The sequence below is a fragment of the Acanthaster planci genome, linkage group LG02, assembly GCF_054643075.1.
Source record: "Acanthaster planci isolate LZ-2023a linkage group LG02, COTS_SCS, whole genome shotgun sequence".
NCBI classification, from domain to species: domain Eukaryota; kingdom Metazoa; phylum Echinodermata; class Asteroidea; order Valvatida; family Acanthasteridae; genus Acanthaster; species Acanthaster planci.
In genome coordinates, this window is record NC_141778.1 from 19,383,366 (window position 1) to 19,410,455 (window position 27,090).

At 40.7% G+C, this 27,090-nt stretch overlaps 2 protein-coding genes across 6 annotated transcripts in view; both read left to right on the forward strand.

Annotated features, from left to right (window-relative positions):
• The window catches only part of LOC110979760 (uncharacterized), a 129,079-nt gene extending 119,217 nt beyond the window's left edge, over window positions 1-9,862 (forward strand). For all 4 annotated transcript variants that reach the window (XM_022235804.2, XM_087133678.1, XM_087133677.1 and 1 more), the window contains exons 16-19: window positions 556-630; window positions 1,218-1,367; window positions 2,277-2,614; window positions 3,094-9,862. In XM_022235804.2, the coding sequence (XP_022091496.2) occupies window positions 556-630; window positions 1,218-1,367; window positions 2,277-2,614; window positions 3,094-3,206 (676 nt within the window). In that variant the 3' untranslated portion in view covers window positions 3,207-9,862. The remainder of the gene's footprint in view (window positions 1-555; window positions 631-1,217; window positions 1,368-2,276; window positions 2,615-3,093) is intronic.
• A 5,752-nt stretch (window positions 9,863-15,614) lies between these two features.
• Window positions 15,615-27,090, forward strand: part of LOC110979798 (IgGFc-binding protein-like) — a 98,524-nt gene continuing 87,048 nt past the window's right edge. The window contains exons 1-4 of one of the 2 annotated variants that reach the window (XM_087133132.1): window positions 15,615-15,916; window positions 24,193-24,473; window positions 24,805-24,998; window positions 26,096-26,217. In XM_087133132.1, the coding sequence (XP_086989258.1) occupies window positions 15,761-15,916; window positions 24,193-24,473; window positions 24,805-24,998; window positions 26,096-26,217 (753 nt within the window). In that variant the 5' untranslated portion in view covers window positions 15,615-15,760. Of the gene's footprint in view, window positions 15,917-21,107; window positions 21,256-24,192; window positions 24,474-24,804; window positions 24,999-26,095; window positions 26,218-27,090 lie in introns of those variants that run through there. The other variant, XM_087133133.1, reaches the window with a different exon arrangement.

A 27,090-nucleotide genomic window follows, 5' to 3' on the forward strand; every position in this document is an offset into this window, starting at 1 on the left:
TTAAAAATGGCACTTGGAGTGCACATTGAAGTATCTATTCTTTCCATGCATTATAATCAGCTGTTTATTTAACATGAAAATGTACACTTCTTTGTGAAAACGACACCGTATCGATTCTGTCGAACTGGCTTCAGCCCTGATAAAGAATAGTGGAAGGCTCATTTCAATCAGAAAACTTTGTCAAGGCTTGTGCACTTTAAGTCCAGCTGTGCCTGCAAGGCTGACATGACTTGAAACAAAATACAGGGTAACCCGGTAATGTTGTAATATCCCTGTGCATATTCCTGCGGGTCAGTCATGCACAATAATGGCTGTATCAGTGTCATACCTTTTTGATTTGTGAGCGTCATTATGTCTTGACTAGATAATAGTCTCCAATCATAGCTGAGTCATAATGCAGTGTACAATTTCACCTGCTGTTACGTCATACCTTGTTGAACTTGATGAGCTGAGGTTGCAACGGCGGCTCTTGGGTTTTTTTTTTGCAAACCGTGACAGATGATGATTCATGCTTCTTTATCCTTTTCTTTTTCCTCCTCTCGTCGTCTGGATCAGATTCATCCTTAAATTCAAAGGCAGTCACTTAAACCAAGATGCTCTAAGCATGGACAAGAAACTAGCAGTATTATGGTGAGTTAGCTGGTCTCAAGGGTCGGGGAATGATGGCAAATCCTCGGCCCTTGTCCAGAAAGTCGAACATTACTTTCTAAAGGACCATGAGAGCCCATGACAAATAAGTTCCTTAAAACAAAATATGCAATACTCAGATATCCCTCTTCTCTTTTTTTTTCTCTGAAAGGTATTTGCAAACTTGTTCAGAAGCTTTCTTTAAGGTCATTGGTTTGAGCCCTCCTCAACCAGACTTACAAATTTGTTCCCATAGTACCCCAGGAAGCACTGAACACACAGTGGTCAGTCGGTCAGTTCAGTATTCCAACACTACATGCCCTACAGTAATACGCACACACGAGATTGGTCCTATTTAACGCTGGACGTGTTCAAGCTCGCGTCCCTTGTTCTCAAATAACCTTACCTTTATGAAATACCTGACTGGTTCAGTATGTTGGTGAAGGTAATATGAAGTGTTCATGTCTGACATCTCCCTGACTGAACAGCAATTCTATCAATAGTCAATTTGCCGATAATCAGTGTGAAAATTTGACAACTGAACAGTAAAAGACATTGATTCCTTGATGTCATGTTGTTGTGGTCAACAGCCACCGTTGCCAGGGTCTCCTCTACATGAAGATGTTCAAGATGAAGAAGGCCGCCGGAATGAAACTTGCCAAGGTGCTCGGGGAGCACTTCAAAAACTCTTCCAAATCACAGCAGGCCCCCCAAGCTCCATCATCATGGAGTTCCTCAAAGTGAGTCCCAAAACCCCTCACCTAGTTGACTCCTCTTCAATTGTTGTCACGAGCTAGTGTTATCATCATTATGCATAAATTATTAAAAAGAAATTGCAGTGTAGCCCCGAGGCTAAGTTCAACGTGATTTGTGATTGAAAGGGTGTAAGAACAGTCTAAAAGCTAACTCACAGTGTGAAGTATCAAAAGGGCTTAGCACACAATAAGGCCTGTAAAACTGCAACACTGATAAAGGTAAATTATGACATGAAACCAGCAGAAGAAGGATAATTGATAAAATTTGGGATTTGACATTTCTGAGATGGCTAGTCGTACCACCCCTTTGTGGAATTATTTTTGAAATTTTGAAGGTTTCTCCTGTGGTTTGACATCCTGGAAGGGCCCTCTTGCAGTACAGGCATCTTAACGTTAGCATGTACAGTACACCCACTTTGTGAAAATGGTGACAGCTCTGCTTAACAGTCTAACTTTCTGAACATGATGTTGGGCTTTACGTGGTTGACAGTACTCAACTAGAAAAGATTTTGTGGATTCACCATGTTGCAAACTCTAAAAAGATGGAGAACTAGAGGTGTAAATTCCAAGATTGAAGGGTAAGGGATGCGCTTCCATGCCTTGGACCCTGACAAAACTCTGGTTGGGCTCAAAACCTGCCAGCAATGAAATGGAACTAAAAGAGATAGCTAACTAGCCAAGATGTGTATTCTAGCTTATTGCATACTTTTGCTGTCAGCTACGTGATGATGAACAACCTGGGCACAAGAAAGGAAATCTTTTTATATGTCACTGTTCTCAGTGTCTCGGATTTGTCCAGTGTTCACTCTCTGTAGAACCTTGGTAAACAGAGTTCCCTGTTGAGTCAGCTAAACCTCTAATTCACCCCTCACCCTCACTGTCTCCCTGCCACAGGTACACTGGCACCCCGTCCCCAATGTCCCCGACCCCTTCCCCGGCTGGTAGCGTTGGATCAGCCTGCAGCCTGGGCTCTCAAGGCAGCAGCAGCAACAACAGCGGAGGCGGCGAGCCCAACGCCGCCCTGCACCAGCAGCCCTCCTTGCTGCCCCACGTAACGCAGCCGGGCAAGCTGACCAACGGCGTACCACACGCCATGTCCTCGCCCATGGGCAACATCTCTGTCCCCCAGCATATCGTCAACATGATGTCCACATACATTCAGAACTCTAACTGTGGATACTACGGCCTGGATTTCTGGGAGCAGGCAGACATTCTGGCTCTGGAAAACAAAGGTGTGTAGAATGTGGACGTATCCCCACCTACATTGTGTTATACTCTTGAAAAATGCATTTATGCAACAGGTGGCCAGTCATTAACAGAGCTGCCAACCTGTACAGATATTCTGCAATTTTGTATGAAAAGTCATGACAAATACTGAAGAAGAATTTGGCTTTTTTAAATATTGATTTTGTGAAATCCTTTAGTAATATGTTGTTATTTTATGCATTGTATGCCTATCCTTTTCATTTTTGAGAGGGCAATTGGCAATTTGTCCCTTCACAGGAGAAGTCCTTATGTCAAATGCGAAGGGCAAAAGTGGCCACATTTCAATGTTCAGCCAATAACAAGCTCCATTGCATGTTATTCGATCATTGTTCATAAGCCAAGAAGAAACTTGGCTAAGGTTCAGATGTCAATGAACAAGACTTGTTCAGTGGCACTCCATAGTAGTTGTTGTATCTGTTGTATCCTCCCCCCCACCCTCCTGCAGAGTTTTTCCGGGAGTTGGACTGTGAGTTTGGCCACCTGACCCTGCACAGCAGTACCCTGGACCTGGTGCAGTATGCCAGACTTGGCCTGAGGAAGCTCAAGAACGAGACGTGACTGCTCGCCCCCGACTGACGGCACTGCTCATTCCGCCCGACATTCAGCTGACCATGAAGTGACCAAGAGGAAGGGGCGGGATCCTCCTCCTCCCGCTGTGCCGACATGCGTTACCCCTGACAGACAACGGAGGCTTGCTTGATCGCCATCTCCTTAGTGAGGTGATACAGAAGCTGTTCTCATGGTGGCATGATGTGTTGGTATGCCTGCACTGCATGGTCGAGCAGAAGGCATTGCCAGCAGTCCGAACGAGAGTACCGGAAATTTTGTTGCAGTATTTATGTGATGTGCCATCTGCCAGGGAATAAATTGACCAAAATACCAAGACGACAACAGAATATCTGTATATTGGGATTGCTCAAGAAGTTGGACAAGGTTGGGCAAATCTGTAATTGTAATTATACAAATCATTGCTCGACCTTCCTATTTGCACGTGGTAGGACATTGAATGTCTGTCACTACTTGGACCTTGCACCTATTTTAGAGGTAAAAAAAAAAGCAACTCTGCCGCTGACTTGAACTCTTAACTCCTCTATATTTTGGACCCTATTTATTACATCAGTGTTAGTACTTGTTCTCGTGGCCACAAAGCACATGGTTCTTCATTTAATAGTACAACGCATAACCCCCCTCAGATGGAGTAATGCATGTAACGTAACATGTTCTTTCCAGAGTGCTTAGATTTATCATGTAGGTTTCACTGGGACTCTTGTGTGACTTGTGACTTCAAGCCGCTGTTAAGGAGAAATTCATTCCGCACTGTTTTGTTCAAGTTTACAGTACGGTGGGTAGCGGGTAGGAGCTCCACACTATTGACTTGTTGACATTTTCTTTTCATGCACTTAGCATTAATGGTCACACTTCACACGTATTGGTGAAAGAAAATCACATTTCATTATATTCATTCTGATTTTAAGTTCCAAAATTTACAAAAAATCAAAGCACCCGTTGAGAAAATGCAAAGCTTAAAAGAGGGAGAGATTTCTTTACGATGAAATATCTCTTTTAACTGTGCCGTAACGTCAGAAACAAAAAAAGTGTTTATTTTGCTTTTGCAAAAGGAAAAGTTTAAAGGCACAACAGTTAAGTGACACTTGTCCCAGAAAAAGGTATGTACAATTCACTTGAAAGTTTTGGCAAAATTTAACAGCTCATTTGTGTACTAGCCAGCAGCAGTGTGGCGGACATTGTCGTTGTGTGCTAAGTGTGTCTTGTATGTCGTTCATATTTTCTTAAACTCTTGAAGTGCACTGTAAAATTTTCAATCGTGTCACGCTATAATTGTAGCGGTGATGATGAATATAGTATAGATACTTTATATTATGCAGAGTTGTCATATATATGAATTGTAATATAACTATTCTTTGATATTTTGCTAAAATGGTCAATACAGTCAATCCTGTCCGTTCCAAAATACCTTTGAATGACAAAAACAAACTCATTAGGAAAGAACTACCTGGCCAGCAATTATGAGAAGTGAAAACAAACTGAGCCTGAAGTTCTACATAATCAGTTCAATCAGTCATCCAAATTGGGACAAAATGAAACTATTACCTCTTCTTATTGTTTCTTTCCCTTTAAATAACTCTCAGATGAAGGTTTGTGAAAGGGATTGTTTTTGGTATTGGGCTCAGATATTTTTGCTTTTGCTTTTCCACTTCAAATGTGTGCCTCGTTGGCAAAACTGCACACTTTAAATGCCAAGATGACATTAGACATACTAGGGTGTGGACACAGTGAACCGTTCCAAGTGATTGTGTTTGAATCAAGGAAATTTAATGATATAAACCCCACTGGTTTATTTAACTAATTGCTTCCATCTTCAGTCTTTTTATTGGGGGTTGGGGAAGTAGTGGCATTGTTTATATTTCTTTCCCTGAAACACTCTCATTTCAAGGAATTTGGCAAATTATGAATAGTGGGGGGCAGCAGCTTTTGGTCAAGCTGTTGAGAGCTGTCTCTCTTCCTCAAAATGAAACAAAAGAAAACAAAACCAGTGATCGGGAAAACAATCTTGACCAGTCATGTTGACCAAGCCGTCATCTTTTTGTGTACTCTGTGCCTACCCAACAACTCAGTGGCCAATGTCAGGGTCCCAGTTTTGGAATATTCTCAGTTTCTGGCTGAACCTTTGATGACTTAAAACTTTGATGAATTTAAAAAGTGAATTTATAATAATGCTCCCAGTAATAGTTGTAGAGTATTCGTAAATGTTTTGAAGCAGCTGGCAACTGAATTTTTGTGTGTGTTTTAAATGCAAATCACATGAAAGAGTCCTTGTCTTAATCTGTGGAACATTATTCTTATGGAATATCATTTTTCCCTCCCTCTCCTTTCATTGTTTGTCATTCATAACTATTATACAGATCCTGCGTAAATCCCATCATCTGATTTGTGGATCTTTGATCGCGTTATTTCATTATTTGTTCTATTCAACAGCACCCATTGAATAGAACTTCATTTCACTTGACTGGTTCTATCCCCCATTTTTTGCCTCGTGGAATAGAATGTTTCATGTCTCCTCTCATGAAACTATTCTTACCATTGCATGCATAAACATTCATTATTTGTATACTATCCTGCACTGTAGAGTTCCGTGGTGTTTCCATCTCTTATCAGTCGCACCTTGAGGTGAAGTGTTCTGCATACTTTGTGCACCATGAACCGGATGTGTCTTGTGCACAAACCTGTGCATGATGCGCCGCTCCGTGATCTGGCACACCATGGCCATCCCGTAGGCAGAGCCAAACTCACTATTTGTTTGGTGTCCACAATCACAGACAGGCCTCAAACTGGCCTGAAGAGGATGCTCTCTTGGCAGTCAGACCCCAATGTTCCCTCGTTCATGCCGTGAAAGACAGTTCTGCCTTGTCTGAAACCTGAACTTACAGGGTAGGAATTTATTTTGTATGCTCAAGAGCATTATCAGTATGCGAAGTCCCCAGTGTGAGAAACAACATTCTAACAAGTTTGATCATCGATGGAATCCCGAGTAATTGATCGAGAGAGAAAAAATTCCTTGCCAACTCAGTAATATTCATCAAGGGTTGTCTTGATTCCCGGGATGGGGGAGGAGGGGGAGAGTACTTTGTGTCCATTTTGTGTAAGTGCAGGAGCTTAGGCATGGTTTGTAAAACGTGAAAATGAAAATTCTTTCAACTCTTTAAGAAAAGAATTTCATCGTCTTGATCGAAATACAAGGGCCAAAAACATGTACTTGGAATGAAAAAAATTCTAATAATATAAAACTTTTCAAAGAAATGCAATACAAACCTTTTACTGTAAAAAAAAAATGAAAAATGTACCTGCATTGGAAATAACTGAGATCATTTTGATACAGACATACATAAAAGTGCTTGTGCCGCCCTCTCTTGATCAGATCATCACATTTGGGGGGTAACAGAAAGTGAGATTTTTTTTTAGAGATATTGCTCACAAATAACAAATTTCTTTGCAAAATTAGTAATACGTATTACTATGAAGTACGAAGTTTTTGATTCGAATAACAGAAAGTAAGGTAAATTTTTTCTGTAAAGTGCCTGTAACCATGTTTATAAAAAAAACATGAATTTGGACAGTTTTTGTCCTTGAAGAAAACATCCCATTCAGTCTTGTGAATGTATTGTGAATGCTGAAAAAAATTACACATCATGTTTCCTTGAATTGCCTCTAATTCATTCCATGAAGGATGGCCTTATATTCTTATTTAAATAACTGTTCCCTTTCTTTAAAAAAAGGAATCTCAGATTTTTACTGCAGTAAATTCAAAAGAATATGTGAGATGGATTTTTTTTGTTATTTGTTTTAGATAATGGAAGTAAAGGCCCCAAAGCATTTCAGAATCTTTTTTCTTGCAATTATAATTGGTTTAATATTGTTACTGAAATATGGAGAGAACAATGTAGAAAAGAGATCAAGACTAGAATAAGTTAGTGGTTGGTTCCACTCCATTATCTGCAGCACTAGTCCCCATTTACATACAAGAAACTGGAAGTGTACGTCACAGCGGTAGCCGACAATTCTTTCCTTGTCAGCTCAATCTTTAAGGGATGACTAACTTTATGGAGAATGACTGTTTTCTCCGTTCAGCATTTCACTTAGCTTCTGATGTATTTTAGTTGAAATGAATTTTGGATTATCAGGCAAGATCACCCTTGCACAATACCGAATTATGACGAGTAGGGTCTAATGGTGCAGTAACTTAAACAAAATGAAGTCCGCCAGTAAAACATGAAACCAGCATCTGCGGAGATTTTACATATTTATGAATGGATAAACATTTTTAGCCAACGTGTTTTGATGGAGATTGTACAGTCTGTATGAGGGAACATTCCTTTGGCTTGGTAATTTAAGAGGCCAACCAAACGTAGCACGAAGACAAGACGGCCATTAATACTGGTATTATTTATTTCACTGTTTGAACTTAACGGATGAATTTTCGTTGTGGGGATGTGTCGTAATTCTGCATAGAGTTGAACAGCAGAACCACGCTGAGAACTATGATGTGCTTAAATATCATTTTGTGATTAATGTATATTTATTGGAAAAAGGGAGTTACCGAGAATGTGTTGATAAGCTAAAACACAAAGTTTCTACACATTGAAAAATTGCCTTTGAGAAAGTTATTTTGCTGAACTTCGGGCAACTGGATATAATGATGATGATATATTAGTCTGTACAGTATGAAAATATAAAGTATATACTGCCGAATTGTAAAGTTATGAATGGTGTAAAGAGAACGCTGTCGATGATATAACTTCAGTTGCCTTGCCATGTAATTTTTGTAACACCAGAAAGCGTTTCAATTGTACATGATGAATTATGTAGCGATGTGTAATGTCATTCTCGGCCCTAAACGGTAGGGCAAAAACTAAAGTTGGTATCTCATAGGTCAGATTCTGCATGCAACGTGCATTCTTCACAGTCATTGGCACATTGTTTTCCCCATGGGTGTGGCGACCTGAATTTTCTGACGTTATCACTTGCATTGCTGTTCTGGTTTTCCCTGTGGGCCAGTGTGCATGGTGTTGAACACTTTCTTTTCCCCCACCTTTTTTTTTGGGGGGGGGGCGGAACAAAAGCCAACAAGTGTTGATGGTTTTGTTCATATGGCCCGTCAACACACGAATGACCTGTACCTACATGTCGGTGTAGACGGCATCTGCAGCCCCTCTTGTGTGCAGGGCTTACGCAGTTTAGTTCCACATAATTGAAAGGGGGATCAAACACCTTTTTTAGCTTTACTGGAGGTCATTGTGTTCATGCTTGTATAAGCTCTAACCTTGGACTTTCATTCACAAATTTAAAAGCTATTCGTTTCTCAATGGTGGTACGATATGGGCGTACTGGATAGGTGTATTGAATGGTTGTCCTCAAACTAAGCCACCCCAGTTGGAACGACCATGGGATGACATAAGAAAGGGTTGGACCTGTTTTTTCCCTAACCAGTTTAGTTGAGGCAGTCAGTTCAGTTTCAGGTACACAACTTTCACTTCTCTAAGCGAGTAATATTGCAAATTAGTGGTCTTTTCAATTATTCATTTTTTTTTGCTTTGTTTTGTTTTGACAGTCAGTGAACAATTAATGATGTACCTTACCCCGTCATAACACATGTTGAGGCAAATCGAGCTTTCTTGTACCAAGAAGTTGCGCCTGTAAAGGGGGAGGGGAAACCTAAGAAATTACATAGACACTGTTCTGGTGTTTGCTTCTGCTTGAAAACCCCAAAGGAATCCAATTTCCATTTAAACTGCAATTATTCTGTGCTCCATAGCCTTTTGTTCTCTTAGGATTTGTAATGGTTATTGTGCATACGCAGAGAAATTATTGAAATCCAGATATTCAGAATCGGTAGTTTTTCCCTGCTTTACATGGGAAAAGCCACACTTGTATCCAGTCAACTAATGCTTCCATTTGTAGCCTTTTTACCAATTTGCCAAGAATGAGAACGCTGTATCTGCTTTGTCTTGAACTTGAACTCAAAAGTAAGCTGTTCATTGAAAGAAACAAATCTAGAATGAATTCAAAAACATGGACGAATGTGTATTTTTCTACAGAGTATTCGAATAATTATTTGCGCTTTCATGTTCTGTTGATTTTTCAGAGCAACCTTTGTACAGAGGGAGGAAGGAAAAAAACAAAGAATTCTGGTGAATTTTCAATACGTCCCGTCAGTATATATGTATTTTTTCTTAATACATGTATGATACTTATGATACCTGGCCAGAGGTCACTCATTGTACGTGTTAATGTGCAACTATTTATGTTACCCAATTTTGTGGGAACTGAAAGGTAACTTTCGATTCTCAGAGGTTATCCAAAAGAATGGGATATTAAAATACGACAATTTACATTTTTTGTAATGTTATTTATGCCTTATAGTTGCACTAAACATGAGAAGCAACTCTCTCTTTATTTGCTGTACCATTGGACGGAAGTGTCGTCAACATATCAAGCTATCTTTGCCAGTCATTTTTTCTGTGTACATATTTATTGTGTATATTACTTTTTTCTCTTGTTGCAAAGATAAGAGGAAAATAGCTCATTCGATGGCCACTGTCATAAACGATGAAAATGTTGAACCTGAAAAGGTTGAAACTGTTGTCAACTTTAAAGGCCTCACTGAATAAACATTCGAAAGTGTGCAAGTTAGTAAATATTTGGTGAGTCTTAATTTATTCACCGACTAAAACTAAAAAAGCCGGACATTCGGGCTCAATGATTGCTTTGTAAGTGAAGGCGTACACCTGTACCCATGTATCATGTGCGGAGGTGTGCACGGCGTATAGTCTTCTTGCTAGTCTGTATCTAGAGTTACATCTCGAAAGTAAATCCACACGTTGAGTTAAGATTGTTGAGTCGTAGATATGACTTACAGGTCGTGTGTGCAACATAACTCGTACGTGAGAGATAGGGCGTACAAGTCGTAGGTGCGGATTACGAATCATAAGTCGTATGTACGAAATACGTTGGAAGAGAGAGCACGACTTTTTCACGACAGCTTCCTAAATTCCCCCCCCCCCAGGAAGGTAACATACAAAGTAAGCGAGTGCTTTATGATGGCTTCCCAAGATACAAGGGAGAGTAACATGTTCCGACGGGTGCCCTGTTAATGATGGCTTTCAGGTACAGCTCCCCTCCCCCATGGAGCTGAAGGACACGGCCTTCTTCAGAAATCCGTTTGACCTTTCCTCGTGCCAGTGATATGCAAATATTTCTTTTCAGTGTATTGGACCGTCTTGCTCCAGTATTTTTGTCTCGCTCTTCCCAAATGAATTCTTTCTTTTTTGTGGCTTTTATTTAATACAAAAACCAAGAACACCCTCTGATTATTTGCTCCTACTTGCACGCATACACAGAAATGAGCCAGTGGCACTGTTGATCACAATAGTCAATTGTTTCTAACAATGCGCACGCACAAAACGGTCGTATCAAACGACGCTGATCGATCTTTTTTGTGAGATTGTCGTTTTTCACATTTTGCTGTTGGCTGCAACCCTTGCAGCGTACATGGTCAATGACATCTTGCAAATTTTCGTGTGAACGGTTCCCCCATACTGATGAATGAATGTGGCTATTTACGTGCATAACCATCGGCTATTGAAAACCTCCGATACGACTAAGCCTCAGATTTTAAATGGTCAATTGTGGTCCGAACCATTCATTGGAAAAGAAAAATCGAAAAAAAAGTCGCTTCCCGTTTTCCATTTTAAACAAAAGTAAAAAGTCGAGAAAATCGTTTGTGTTTCTCCTTATATTTGAAAACGAAAAGTGGAAAATAAGTGAAACCATTTCTATTTTAAAACTGAAAACGACAATCAAATTTTGTGTGTGTTTTTAAATATTACAACAAATAACATGTATATATTCCAATTCACTTTTTGAAGAATGGAAAACAGTTTCATTTTTCATTTGGTAAATTGACAGACGTCTCTACAGCTGACCAAATTATGTTAATTAAATATGGCCAAAGTAGAGGATTACGAAGAATTTGTTGCTAACAAGAGCAACTCACAAAGAAATTTCTTACATTCTAAAACAAGTAACTTAATTCCGTCTTAGAAAGTGGTCTGTCAATATCGGCTTATATAATTGGGTGGGTATAAATCATTTTCCCTTTGTCGATTTCATTATTGTAAATTAGTCCTCCAAATTGCTTTGGTATTTTGATTTGCGAATTCTTCCCAATTTTTTGTTTACTTACGCTGACGTTTGTCAGCTGACATCTTAAAATGGAAGAGGTATCTTAGAATGACGTCAAGCTTTAAGAAGGTGGTGGCTTCCTGCACATTATGTGTAATAGATGCGGCAGGGAGGTCCGTGTACGTTTCATTCATCCGTTTTCGACTTGAAAACGAAAAATGGGAAACAAGTCGTTTTGGTTTGAAAAAGTAAACCAGAGATTTGAAAAACGAGTCGTTTCTCGTTTTTCCTTTTGAAATAAAAATTAAAAATAAAAACGATTCCATCGATTTTCGTCTTACATTATTAAAGGCCCAAAAAGGGACAATCATTTTGCTTTCAGTTTCCAATGTGAAAATGAATAACATCGTAATCTATTGATGCACTTTTTGAAGAGTAAAACATTGTTCTATATATCATTTTGTAATGTAAGACTTTACGTAAAACTGTGTCCCGCTAAAAGAAAGTGAATTAAACATGGCTGAAAATAGAGGATTACGGGGAGTTCATTGCTTCCAAAGTAAAACGAGGAGCAACCTACAGATACAATGTTTCTCAAAAGCAATGTCCAGCTTTTGACGTTCACTGGCAATACTATCCTCGAATATTGGGCGTTCGTATATTGCTTCAATTAACCAGTTAAAAATATGTGCTTGGCCGGTCGTAAACGAATTAAGACCGGCTAAAGACCGGCTCAGGAGAATGGAAGTTCCCATCGCCCGAGCTGCAGCCAAGGGTATTATCAGCATTCAATCTCCCGTTAACGTTGAAGACCAGCCAAGCACATACCCATTCATTAATTCCCTTTTAGTCAGGGAGTCAAAAGGAGTCAATGTGTGGTGGATTTCCAACTATTTTGTTCTAGAATTTTATTTTCATTTTCCCGAACACCGCCGTCCATTTTATGGTATATTCCTTATGCAAGTTGTCCGACAGAATCTCCTTATATGGACTTGGCGCGCGCGTGGCGAGCCGCATGCACAGAGACTCTTGGCCAATCAGAATCGCTTAAACTGTCAGGTGCTAGGCGCGTTATTTACGCAGAGGGGAATTTTCAAATGTTAATACACGGTCGAGTTTCACGTTGTTGAATAGGAAGACTGCTGCAGGTATTTATGAATGAAATTTTAAGAAATTATTGAAATACGTTTTTATTTGACCTTTTCCAACATGCAAAACGAGGAACGATTTCTGTTCCTTACTCCACGTGTTTCGTTTTCAGATGGAAAAACGACTCATTTTCGATTTTAGGTTTATTTGTTCAGATTGAAAACAGTAATTGGATTGAAATCGAAATGGTTGAAATCGAGGATTACAATGAAATTGTTGTTCCCAAATAAAAGAAGGGGCAACCCATACAGAAATTTCTCGCATTCAAAAGTTACTTTCGCCTTGAGAAGTGCTCCGAGACGAGAGTTCGACAGCACGGTAAAGACAATCTGGTGGTTTGATTTGACCCCAACGCCTTTACAATGCTGGGTTATGGGAAAGGCACATGCACATGTCCGTGTTTCGGTCGTCGCCCAGCGCCCTGTTTGGGCGCAGGTAAACTCGGAAGGGCTGGCGGCCTTGCACAGATTTTAATGAAGAAAAGTACGTCACACGGGGGTCACAGCTAATGACACGCAAGCGTTTGTTTTCAAATTCCTTTTTAACATTGAAACGAGAAATACGTTTTGTATCTTTTTCGTCGGTTTTCGTTATCGAATTGAACATTGAGAAATGACTAATTTTCAATTTTCTTTTTCAAATAAAAAAAAAGAAAGCGACGTGTTTTGTTTGTTTGTTGTCTATTTGTTCTTGTCTTTCCTTTTTTTTATTTGAACGAAACATACATGGACCATGGTCGCAAAAGTATGTTGTTTTTCTGTAAATCAAAGTTTGTCTATCTTGATCCAGCATCATGGTGATTAGAGATTGCAGTGACGTGGACTCAGTCTGTTTCAGCGGTGGTAGCTAGTCACAAGTCATTTGATTACAGGCCAAGTCAAGTCAAAAGTCCATTTGGTCCAAACACAAGCAAGCTGTAAGTCTTTTGTTCAAGTCAAAGTCAACTCATAAGTCCCTCTTTACAAGTTGAGTCGCAGGTCGAAAACTGATAGTTACAAGTCAAGTCACGAGTCACAAAAATAGTGACTCGAGTCCGACCCGAGTCCAAGTCAAGTGACTCAGTCTACTAGTCTGTCCGCTTTAGATGCAGATGACTGGGCTGTGTCGTTGCAAAGAAAGGCCAGACGAACCACTGGTGTACGTGTTCCCTTATCTGCTGTCCAGGCATTCCGTTGCATACTCTATGAATTTCAAGACTAAGATGTGAAAGTTTCGTATTAAACTTTCACAAGATCCTGTGTTCTCTTTAAATCATATTTTGATTGATTGTCATTGCTTGAGATTTATCGTTATTTTTTACAATAAAACATAACCATTGTGCACGTCGAGCCTGCATTGTGTGCAGTTGAGTTTTTCCTGAGTTGATTACTTTAATCAGTTACCGAACCCTGAAGACATGCATCACAAATTCCTCAGAACAATACTTTAATTTTTGTCCCCGAACATTGTCGAGCTCGATTCCTAAATATTTTATCTGAGATTGGTTGGATTGAGATTAGATTGAGTTTATTACGGTTTTGTCGGTTTGGATTATGCCGGTTTTCGGTTTCGTTTGGATCATTCTAAACCCAAGGAGTCGGTGGGTTGGTGAATGAATAATAATAGGTCTAGCCTTTGATCAAGATGCCCGCGGCGAAATGGATCGGCGCTCAAGAGCGAGGAGCTAGAGGAAACTGGTTTAAGAACCAAACCAGCGCACGAACAAAGACTACACGACAACCTGCAGGCACGCCTGGGGGCGCGCACAGTCCACGACACGCTTAGTTCGGCTATGCGCATGCACGTGCTGTTCGTCGTGTAGTCTTTCTTCGTGCGTTGGTTTGGTGCTTAAACTAGTCTCCTCTAGCTCCGATCCTCGCTTTCGAGCGACTATCCATTTCGCCGCGAGCGCCTTGATCAAAGGCTATAATAGGTCATGCTTTCACTTCAATCTCACTGCCTTTTCCGATTTCCACTGAATCTTGACATCTGTTGATTATAAACAGGGGGGGGGTCACAATCCTGATATACTGAAATGAATACCCCGATCTATGGCGACTGAAAAATCTTTATGGCATCGGAAGAAACTAGCCCCGATTCACTGTTTATTAGAATAACTTGCGAAGGAAACAAGGATAGTCAATCCCAGTGATTGCAATTTAATGTGGGTTAAAACTGAATTGTAACGATTTTATCAAAAATAAGAAACGCATAACTCCAATCAGATCAGAATCAATCAGAATGACCGAGGTTTATGCTGATATCAAAATCTCAGTGACTTCGTAGATTCAAATATTTATACAGCTCTTGATACAGTTGTAATGATGTGGCATAATTCTGGTTTGTTAAACACCGAAAATAACACATAAAAACACTTTTATGTGTGCTATAAGAATATCCAGAATTAGTTGTGATTACAAGAATAAACCACGGATTGCAAGTTGTTTCAGAATCATCCCAACAGGTTTTAGCCTCAATGCCTAAACTTCTCCGATATTGAAGTCTTTTTTCATTCAGACTGAATTTTAAAGCATATATGGTAAATTTTTGGAATTGGCCCTTTTAATTTGTTTTGTTGTTGTTTTGTTTGCTGCTTTTCTGTTGTTTGTTAATTTTTTCCCCATTTTTCCCCGTACCTTTTGCTATATCATTTTGTTTTGTGTGTGTGTGGGGGGGGGCTGTGTATGTGAGTTTGTTTCTGCATTCAATTGGGGACCCTGAACAATAGAGGACAATAAGGTCCCCGATTGACAGAGGGTCCCCGATTGACAACTGTGTACAAAACATATGGGTGGTCTTGTAAAAAAGTTAAAGTACAAACAAAAGAGGAACAATAGGGGGTCCCCAGTTGCAGGCAAATACACACTTGTGTGTGTCTGTTTTTATATGGGGCTGTTTTTATTTGGTGTGCCTGTTTTGGTTTGTTTTAGTTTGGTGTGTCTGTTTTGCAGAAACCGCCTGTAGCAATATACCGAATGATAGCTGTTATGACATTTTTTGTGATACACGCCTATTTGCGATGACCATTTTTTCTCATCATCTTGGCCACACAATTTTTTTTCACCTGTCGTTCATTGGCTATTTATGATTACCTGCCCTTGTACGGTTCGTGGGTTTGTATGCATCAAAGAATTCAATCACGCACAATGCAGCTATAACGCTTGAAGAAAGAACTTGCATTTTCACAGTGAACTCGAGCATTCGCATGGTGGAATTTAGTTTTACCCAATTATAGTAAACCAATGTTCACCAGTACGTTTAACGTGAACGCACCTTAGTTTGCAATGATGGCTCTCACGGAGCACTGTGACAACTCGCAACGGCTGGCTGTTGCTGTTCTTCTGATTGTCTGTTTGTCCGTTGAAGCCACTCACTTCAGAGGAGGTACTGTGCGTTGGAGGTTTCTGAGATACAACCCGTCAGATAGCGACAGTGTAGAAGTAAGCTCATTTACACACTATATTGAGTTGTCTATTTGTGACAGGTCAAAATGACATTTAGAACTAATGAAATCTATAAGCAAGTCGGACACGACAGAATGGATGATTTCAACATTTGCGAGCATTGTTTTTGGTATTTACAAAGGGTAGCATGGTTTGTCTAACGTAAAAAGGCATGAACATCAAGTCTTGAGTTACATTTACAGCGTCAAGTGTTGTTTGCTGGAAGTTTCTCAGGCAAAAACTACTCTTTAAGGGCTCTCTCACAAGAATTAGCCTATATGCTGGAGTAAACTTTCATTGTCCTTGTAAAGACAATCGTTTCGTTTTTAAAATCCTATTGAACTCAGCGTCAGGTCATTGCCTCAAAGACATAGGCTTGAGATGGTGTGGATAGATTTGTCAGTTTGTCAATACCCGAAAAATAGGATACTATATAGGCTATACATTGTGCCGAATACAATGATTATCGAGAAAATAATTTTTGTGGAGATCCTGCAAAACAATGAAGATGCTGCAGGGCTACCGTAGGCTTATCCCTGCTAATAAAATAGCATTATGAAACTTTCCAGTAACTTTTACTAACTTTTCAGAGGGAATATGTCATTTTATTCTTAATTCTGTCTCGTTATACTGGGTGAATAGAATAAAACTGTCTCATGAAAGCCACTTTCCGGACAGAATCCAATAAACGTGCACTGTCTGTACAAGTAACACCTTTTTTTTGCGTTGCCTCTTACTAGCCCAAACCCATTAACCACACGAGGGATGTTAATTCCTGAAAAAAAAAGCAAAACAAACAAAGAAACTTCGCTTTTCCAGAGTGGTAGCCGTTGTCATTGACGGTTTACTATGCCCCGGCAAGGTTCTTCCCTTTTCTTCTGGTTCTGGTCAATGGTTTCAGCCAGGCTGAAGTCCTAATCTGGTATTCAGTCTCATTATCCAAAATATATATAGGCGTACGAGTGCCGCTCAAGTATACTCTAGCAATGAGTGTAGCCTTTGACCGTAAACAGAATCAATTGTCGGTGGTACCGGTGATGTTATGGTACCTGACTGCGGATAAATAACTCGATATGCCGTTTTCACCGGGTCATATTGACAAAGGGCGGGTCCGGCAATTGGTTATGGTGGGCCTTTCGCTGTATTTGGATTACTGCGTACGTGGGAGGAATGTGCGTCATAAGCACTTACCGTTCGTCATCAGTCTCAGTAAGGGTGTGAAGTAAACTTTCACCCTATCCCAAGGCCCCAGTTCCACATATGTCTCACCCAATTATATATTTCTCGACTATTATCGGTAATGTATGTACCACGAAGGGAAGTACTGTGTACTGGAAATGCATCAATCGCACTGCGGCACTTCAATGCCTAAATGTCCTGTTGAACAGGGTCAGGGGATTGTGTGAAATATCACTCCCCCTTTCTAAGTTTTTCTTTTCTTTTACCCTCCTTTTCTAAGTGCGACGTTTCATGAGGTAAAACCGTTGATAGAATGACCTTTTTCCCTCAACGAAAATGGACAACTTCCACCGTTACCCTCCTTTCGTACCGAAGATAACTCCCAGCTTAAAAGTCCATTGAACAGTATCTGAAATCACTTGCACCTAAATACAATGACCTTTAACAAATTACTTAAACTGACAACAAGCTGGCTGATTTCTACCAACAGGCAAGGCACCAAGCCACGGTTGACTGAAGACGATCTTGGGCGTGTCTAGTTTGCGTGCATCGGTTTGACTTTGGCGCGCGTGACTTTCTTTCTCAGACCCCTCCCCTCTAGCATGTGCAAGTTTATCATGGCATCACGGTGTTTGAAATTTTATGCTGTTTGTTCTTTAACAAAGAGTGGAATCTAACTGGTGAGTGCAAGTTTGGTGTGTCCCCGTTGTAGTGTGCAGGTTGCTTCGTGTGGGAAAACAAAATGGGCAGTATGGTATGTTTATTATGAGTCATGGGCGAGGTAGGGGGCAATCGGTACTCTGGGGGGGGGGCGCGAAAAAGGAGGAAAGGGATGAAAATTATCTTAAATCATGCTTACAAAATAGTTTTGAAGTAACCTCTTTTCGCCGTTAAGTTGTCGGCTTGTTGCTGATGAGTTATCTGCCCTCTGGGAATTGTCCCGACACCATGAAACACCATGATGTACTCCTAAAAGCTCGACGATTTTGTTAGAATAAAAAATAATAAAAGGTAAACAAAAAAAAATCAAACAAACTTGTTTTTTTTGTTTGATTTTTAGCTGATCAGTGATGGAAAATGCACACATAAGTTATTTATACTTTTATTTCATTCACAGTGAATAAGTATGCCATGAAACAAAACTGGCTAACACACTTAGCAAGTTATTACAACCTTTGTGTTGCCTCTCTGGAAATTGGTAATGAGATTTGGGGGGGGGATTAATGGTGTAATTAAGTGCAGTGCGCTAAATCTTCGCCTTTCCCGCCACTGTAACCTTTGTGCGGTATATTACGTCATTCCAAGTTTTATTTACCAATTACTTGAAGCGCCCTTCCCCGTGACCTTTGAGTACTTCCCGTTCCATTTTTTTTTAAATAGCAGATTGGCCAGTCTTTCCCTATATTCTGCTCTTGGTATCGTGCAAACGTTTGTCAATTCCTAATCCTAACAAGGTCTGATATCATATAACTGTATTAAATTACATCATGGAGTACCGAAGTGTGACGTCATTTTGAACCAAAAACTGTAGTGCAAATGAATGTAGTACGCGTGCTTGTGGTTCTCGGGCTAGTGCCTTTTATACACATCATGGAGGAAGGGCAAAGGAGTTTGAACTGCTTGGGCCACAACATCTGGCCAGTTACCGCTTTCTGAATTCTGACATGTCTGGTATAACAGTCTCAGTTTTCCGGGGTGCTCGGATTTCCGGCCACTAACCGAACACTGCCGAACGACCCAAACTAGTACCTGAAGGTATGTGCAGTAAGTCCCGTTTTGTTCACCGGGAACAAAACGGGAATAAAGGCTTTATGGGTGGGTCCTAATTTATGTATCCCAACAGTGGGATGTTTAAGGTTGCACTACACCAAATACGCGCCCATAGAAAACAGTGCAAAGTCAGACCGAAAGAGCGCCGCCTATAGACTTTTTGGAAGAGGTTGGCCTCCGTTTTTCACTGTAATTCCAGACTTTGGCCAGAAGATCACTCTTCATTTCAATTTTATGGGGGTTAGCCACGAAATTCTTTTTATATTCGCCTTTCCCCGAAGACACGCCCAAAATAGTAGCAATATGCGCTCAGCTCTGAATGTAGCCGCCTGCCTCTATCCAAATTGGCCCGCAATTTGGGGCTATTTGTAAAAGAAATACCCCTAACTGGAAACTATCACTCCCAAATCTGGGACTAGAGAAATATTTCTATGATCCCTCCTGATTATGGCATGTTTTATTGTAAAAACGTTGTCGGATCAAACAAAAAATTAATTAATGAGCTCGCGCGTAGAAATCCAACGATCCGGTGGCATGCATCCTTTAATTATACAATACCAGGGGTTAGATCGCGCATGAGAACCAACATGGCGCGGGAAGATCGTACCCACGCATTTTAGGCGCTGTCCAGTTTTGTTCTTTGGGCCGGGGCATATTATTGATGATGTTTATGCCTATATGTTAGGTTTGTTGCCCTGAAGCCATACCCTCATACATAAAGGCGGCCAGGTGTACATTTGGAACAGACATTAGATAAAGGCCTGCCCCCATGATTACCGGCACTCAATTCCAACAAATTCATGATCCCTGAAATAAACACCCGTTTGTCAAGGTCTGGCAAGGGGCGGATGTCTGTCTTGCTGAATATTCAATAATGAAAGTAGCACAGTCAAAGTGATTCCCCGATTTTACAGTCTCCTCTGCATAATATTTTCTCGTACGCCACTGCGCCAAATGCAGATAAATGGGCACGTTGCGGCGTCGTGCTCATTTATCGGGCGCGTTCTTCCGGAAATCCCGGCACGCCGGAAAATTAGTGAGACCTTCACACCGGTGCGTGCATAGCCAGAGCGTGTGCGGACTAGCGAATGCTTGCTACGCACCAACTGCTTCACCGAAAGGCCCGTTTGTCCCCTGCGCAGTTGCTTTTATTAGGCTGTGTACCTGAAGTGTTCACGTGCAGTTATTGCCCTTATCGAACGCTTAGTTTTCTAGACTTATTTTGGGAATAAATAGCCAAGTTGTTTTACGATCTTGTGTTTTATTTGAATTATTTTCATTACGGAATTCACACAAAAAGGTATTTTATGAGATTTCATGATCACTCCTTGTGATAAAAGAGCGCATTTTATTTTTCGTGAACGTAACTGTCCTGTGGTGGTCAACATGTTGTTAGTCAGTTAGCCAAATTCGTAGAAAGACTTTGAAACTTGATGTTTTGGAGTGACAATGTGACAAACATTGCATGGATAATGGAAAAGTGCATCCAAATCTTAAAAAAAAAATCACGACGGCAAAAGTAAATTTAATGCTATATATTGTTCTTTCTATTTCGTAGTCACTGCGACAAGTTGCAGTTACATGTAATAGCAAAGAAAACACAGACAAAAACAGCTGCCAATAAAACACCACGAGGATCAAGCAAGATCGCAAATTCAGTTATTTTATTGTGTATACAGAATTGTTGTTTTGTCCGTAATCTTTCCATTTCGTTTCATTTGTTGGTGGATTAGCCAATTATATTTTCAATTGTCCACACAAATCTCGCTCCAGAAAACATTGTTTTTGACTTTGTTGAACTAATTTTTCGTCTTCTTTGCTGAGTCGTTGTGCATAACAATAAGCAAGCACCATTCCCCTTCTTGGAAACATTTTCAGCAAGTTAATTCTGGCTTCACAATTTTAATAGCAAAAACTATAATTATGCACTGAACTGTTTTAATTCCGTAGATGACATAATAGGAACAGCGCCCTCCGTGAAAGCATGGGTAATTTTTATAGTGTTTAAAAAAGAGCACTTTTCATTGCATTTAACCACATAGAACAAGAGTTCAAAGTTCAAAATAGTGCGCCTCCAAGAGTTTGCAACGCGTTGGCCAATCACAATGCGCGAAATTTGACGACCCGATACGCGATGCGCGTTTGGAAAGGGCCGGCCGACAGAATTCGCTCGTTGTGATTGGTCAACGCGTTGCAAACTCTCGGAGCCGGAGGAGCTGAGGCGCCCACTGATCTCCATTATATAATGGAGATCAATGGAGGCGCACTATTGTGAATGGCCGTCTTTTTTATTTTGATCATGGAGCTAAAAAACGGGGTGCTCCGGGCCCCTCGTTTGCCGGCGCGGAGTTTGAAACTTAAAGTTCGAGTTGGGAGTACGTGCGCACGTAAGTTCGGCCCAAACCGTTTTGGAGAAAAGTTCGGCGCCTACTGCTAGTACTACTACTACTACATAGTACTAGTATTAACTATTACCGACTTTCCGAGTTTCTTGCTGTGTTCGTTCTCGCAGACTGTGTCAGCAATATCTTGAATAATCTCCCTTCCCCGACCCTGTAGGTTGGATCGTGGACGGTAGTCTGCATTACATTCCCTTCGTATCTAACGTCAGTCCGAGTAAAAATGTAAATAAACAACAGGCAACCCGAAGGGTCCGAGTTTTACCGGGACTAGGTTGCTCCATACGGTAGGTTGGGCATCGTGTGGAGTCCACCTGGTCCAGCCTGCCCCCGAAAGCAGTAGCAGATAGACCGCATACCTGAAGGGGGGGGGGAGTGTTGGTGAATCTGAACATACTTACTAGCGTCATGGCATATTTTTGTCTTTAAAAGTTTATTAAATTAGGCCTACCCCTAAAGAGCAAAAGAGAATCGGGAAGAAAGGGGGGGGAAGAGTTTTACTTACTTGGTCTAAATACCCCCACCAGAATTGGTCAGGAACACCAAAATGTTTGAAAATAACTATCCCGTTGTGTTCAGAATTATGTAAAAGTCTGACAGTCTGTTATTCCCAGATTTATTTCAGTAAAACTGGTGAAAAATGGGTCAGAAAGTAGGTCAGTTGATGAACACTTTTAGTCACCGTATAGTACTAAGAACACAGAAAAGTGGAACTTTCATCCCCTATGGAATTCAGTATCTGCAATTGTCCATCATGCATTGCTCATCGCCCGTCACGCATGAATTTTTTTTTGTTTGGATATTGCAATAGAAATAGCACCATTACTTGTGTTTTTTTTATTGTTTCCGTTCAACTGTGTAAGTTTTTAAAAACGTTCTCAAGATTGATATTGTTCTTATTATGATACATTCCTTGCACTCTCATCATACTCCATTCCAAGGTTTACCTCTTTAAAATTTCTGTTTTTCATCTCATATTTTCAAGAGAATTTCACCAGACTGAAGCGTACTATCTAATATGGTATGGTAAGGTATACACCACATACCGCAATGTGGATGTTATAGTTGAATTCACTCGTACCTCTAAACATGACATGAAGGTATGCAATGTTTCATCATTTGGACAATTCCTTCGTAGTTTCTTTTGTTGCAGGACTCTATGCAATATTCTAAGGCAGAACATGAATTTAATTCAATAGCCCCACATACCCATGCATCTTGAAACAAAATTAGGCTTGCAACTTCAGTGTGTTTTACACCACAGAATATTTGATTTGAATTGTTTAAAAACAATGGAGGGGGGATTAGCTATTCGGCTTTTTTTTTCTATAAACAGTGTTCAAATGGGTTGCATATGACCTGCAAAAGCCGGGTTTAACAAATGATACTGTGATGATTCCATTCACTTCTGAGGATCTTTTTCCAATAGGCAAGTACAGATCCTGCCTGTAAAGCATATGTAGTCTCATAATTAATGCCATTAATGCTAGACTAACCCAGCCCCTTGACAACAAAAATGTTGCCTTTCTGAGAATTCAACCAAGTTTTTTTGGGCAAAATGTTTTCAGCAAAAATGTTTAGGCCAACTCATCCGCAGTACAATTCACGACAGGCGACGCATGACACACGACGAGCGACAGGCGACAGCAGATATGGAATTCCATACAACCCCTGTATTGCATGAAGATTTTCTGACAAAAGCCTTAAAATTGGAGGTTGTGCCACAAGCATTTATACAATCCTTAATACAACTAAATAATTATTGTTGAAGCTTTTGCCGTTCCGTGCAAACTGATTTTGGTAGAGGTATAATTAAAGTAAAATTTTTCCAGAAAAAGACCCCCCAAAAAACAATGGTTGTGCACCCACCTGAATCCACTACTGTCTCTCATTTGCATGCTGGCCAGTTGCCATTGTAGTGTCGTGAAATGTAAGGTCATACGCCATTTAGTATATAAAGTGTTTGGAAGTATTGGCCCAGCACTTTTATACCTAAAATGTGTTCAACTACAATTTTGCTGTCTTTTTTTTGCTACACATGCCTGGTCTGAACTTATTTTAGGACCCTTTTCTGTTTCAAAATTACCTTCACAGCCTGAGGAAGTTATGTCTTTACACAACCGAAGGATTTGAGGAATCAGGGGAGGGTATTACTAGAAAATGGAAAATTCTTACCAATTTTGGAAGTTTTCAAGATGTATTTTTGCGTTGGGGAGATGTTAATTATATATAACGTTATATATAATTAACATCTCCCCAACGCAAAAATACATCTTGAAAATAGTTCGCGGTACCCGCTGCTTCATTTGACTCGGACCGGCCAGCCGACCCCGGCAAGCTCGGTGGTCGAGTGGTTAGGACGTCTGCACTAGTAAGCAGGAAGTCGTGGGTTCGAGTCCCACCTGAGTAAGCTTGTGAGGTTTTTTTTTTTCGCAAGCTCTCGGACAAGCACTGAGCATACAGTGTTTATTAATATACGTTGGGTAAGGGCAAACCCGTTATATATAATTTTGGAAGTTAAAACATACAGGTGTTATAAGGTGCATTCAATTAGGCAGGAGTTCAACCTAGTTCCCACTCTCTTGCTCATTTGACACAGCACACAAGATCATCCCAGGGTCAGGGTTGTCCGCTAATGGAACACATCCACATTAGCATGGTTCAGAAGGAAAGGATTGCTGTCTTATTTACTCCATAAAAAAGGGATGTTACAATGTATGTGTTTTTAGCATAGGCTCTACAATTCATTTACTTGCGAGAAAATGGTATCCAAGGATTTGAACTTTCAGAATGCTTGAGCATCTCAAAGAGGTTGATTCCACTGCCAGTGTGACACCTCTTTATGTAACAGTTTACAGGGGCATTGGCTAATATCTTCCCTCCATTTGGGGTATCTCATCTTTGCATCTTGATTTCATTATGCAGGTTGAGGTCTCGCACCGGGTGGCATGGCTCAATCCACTCAATTCAGTGTACTGCACCACAAACAGAGTGGAAACATTTCTCAGGATACCGGGAGGGGACATGACCTGCCGCAGAGACACCAACAGTGGCCTGACTTGTCCTGACAACTTCAACCTCATCGAGGATGCACGAGACTTCATCTGCACGGATTACAATCAGGATGTGTCGTGGAGCTCAGGGGTGTCCACTACAGTGGTTTCCAAGTTCTTTCCGGTTGGCAGCTCTGAACCCTATTTTCTAGGGTAAGTGCAGTCATTTGCATTTGCCTAAATAGCTGGTTTGTGCATCATTCAAATGGAAATACCATGCAAGCAAATTTATTGCGTGCAAAATATGCTCTGTGAAACTGGAGGAGGTGACATATGTCACATGTCCAACTTTGGGGAATTCGTGGTACAGATTTTCGCTGTTTAAATTTGTGTTGCAGCAATACCAGCCAGTCTTTGTTGCTTTTGTATTTTATGCATTTAGAATTGAACTAAGAAACAGGAATTTTATGTCCAAAGTGGCAACCCCCCGGATTGTGAAAACATTTTGAAGAATTTTTTGCCCCTGATGCATTCCAATCAACAGGTATAGTGGATGCTGTTGGGCCAGTAATGTCCCGACCTCACAGGGGGACAACACCGTATTCCAGTATGGTCTCAGGACATCCATGGTTTTGACTCGACGGTCAAATAATGGAGAGATAAACAACCCACCCATCACTTCAATGTTCCCTGAAGTGCCAGTTCAACGTGGATGTACAACCAACATACGCATTCCAAGTAAGGGCTTGAATTGGTACTGAACCAAAATCTCACCATGCATTCCAGATGAACAGGGTAGCTTGTTCAGGTATTTTTGTACGTTATTTTCAGATACGAGCAGCTTAAATTTTGCAGAATTTGACTTGAAGGACTTTGTCTTAGCCTATTTAGAAATTTTGGCAATAAGGGCACTTTTGGTCAGGGCAGTCTGTCATGTGGCGTGCAGCAACATTGTGTAATAAGCTGCAACAATGTTGGAAGACCCTCTGTTGGCTAACCATTTGAAAGGTGACTTGGAGATGTAATTTGACCTGGATGGGACTTTGTCTTTTCTGAGAGTTGTCACAACCCTCCTTTATATCAAAATAATAAAGATATCTTGATTGCATATTCTTTAGCTGAAGTTGTTATTTGAGCAGTGTTCCCACAATGCCAAATACTGACCTCATAGTCTTTTTATGCATGAAGCTTTGTCCCCATTAGTTTAGTATCTAATTTTCAGTCTTGGGGTGGGCCAACAGTAGTGGGGATAAGGCCATGGAACTGCAATGGGGGGATGATTTGTTTTGCTTGGAAAGTTTAGAATGAGTTATTGGGACATCAATTGGTCTCCATAGCATTCTTGTGTGTTACAACATTTATGTAGTTCCCGCAACTGCAGTGCTGGTATGCATGTGGGCAGGCCGTCACAGCATTCTTAAGGGAGAGTTTCTTTTGTGTGGCAAATTAGGACCAAGTTGGGGGGGGGGACATTTCTGAGTTCCCACATAATTGATGAAATGCCGTGTGTTTGTCCCACAACCCTGGCACAAGAATGTGTGGTCTCCTGTTTACTAAATCACTGTATGGACGTCGGAACAAAAGTTAGGTGTCCTGCGCAGTGTGGGAAACCTTGTGTGGAATGTCCACACAAGGTTCCCCCCTCTCTAGAAACAGGTACAGGGGCAAGGGCCATCTGTTGCAAACTGAAGACCAGTCGAGGAAATCATCATTAAAAAGCTAGCTCAAAACAACATTCACGTTTCAAACAAAGGAGTATTTTCACCGAATTTGCTTAACTAAAGGAATGCCTACCCTGGCTGTGCGGTGCTAATGTGTGTTTGCCTGTTTCACAGTTGTGGATGAAGATGGCGACTTCGTGTCGTGCAGGGAGGCAGACAATGCAAATTCTCTCGCTGACTCTTGTTTTGCATTATGTCAACTCGTAGATATCAGCTTCAATCCTGCAGGATCAGAGGTATGACTCTTATGAATTTCTTATCTGTACCAAAAATATCCCAAGTTTCTGTGATGCCTGTATGTCATCTAGTCAGCTGTCCACTTAATTGTTCCAAGGACAGGTCATGTTTGCTCGTTTAAAATTGATAAGCCCCCATTTTTTACGTACATTATTTAACACTGGTGAGCAGTCTTTACATTTTCTTTCAAAATACCAGGTGTCATGGAAATACTGCCTCCAATGTCACAAGGGGTGGTAGAGGAGAAGCAGCTTTTAACATCGGTTGGGAAGGGAAGGGACGGGCAGATTTTACTTCACTCTGAGATAAAAACCTGTCTGCTTTGCAATGTCAGAATAATGCAGTTGACCTGTTGAGGTTAGAGGATACCTGCTTTCACAGAGCCATAATGAAAGCGGTCTGTTGGAAACTTTCTAAATGGGAGTATGGTGATCAAATGGGTGGAATGTTTTGTTGGCTGTGTTGCAACCAGGTAGTGTCAGGGTCACATCACAATAGGGGATCCAGCATTTTGTGTAAAAAGGAGTTGCCCAGCATTTATCGAACAAAGGACTGGGGAATCATCTCAAACGGTGGTGGAACTGAACATAGCAGGGAAGAGATTCGAATGGGAATTTCTGCTTCTAAAGTTACAAAATGATATCCTTGATAGATGTATCTGGTTCGTAAATGTGACGTCACTTCAGTTTAAACCACATCCACTGCACATGCAATGCACATAGGGTTACATGCATTTATCGCTGCTTACAGGTACATGGAACCGGAAGTTAACTCGCAACTTCAGTGATTGTCCAATGGGAGCATGCAAATCGTGGCACGTCCGCCTTTGTGACAAAGTCACTTACGAACCAGATTCCCTCTAGATCTGCTAT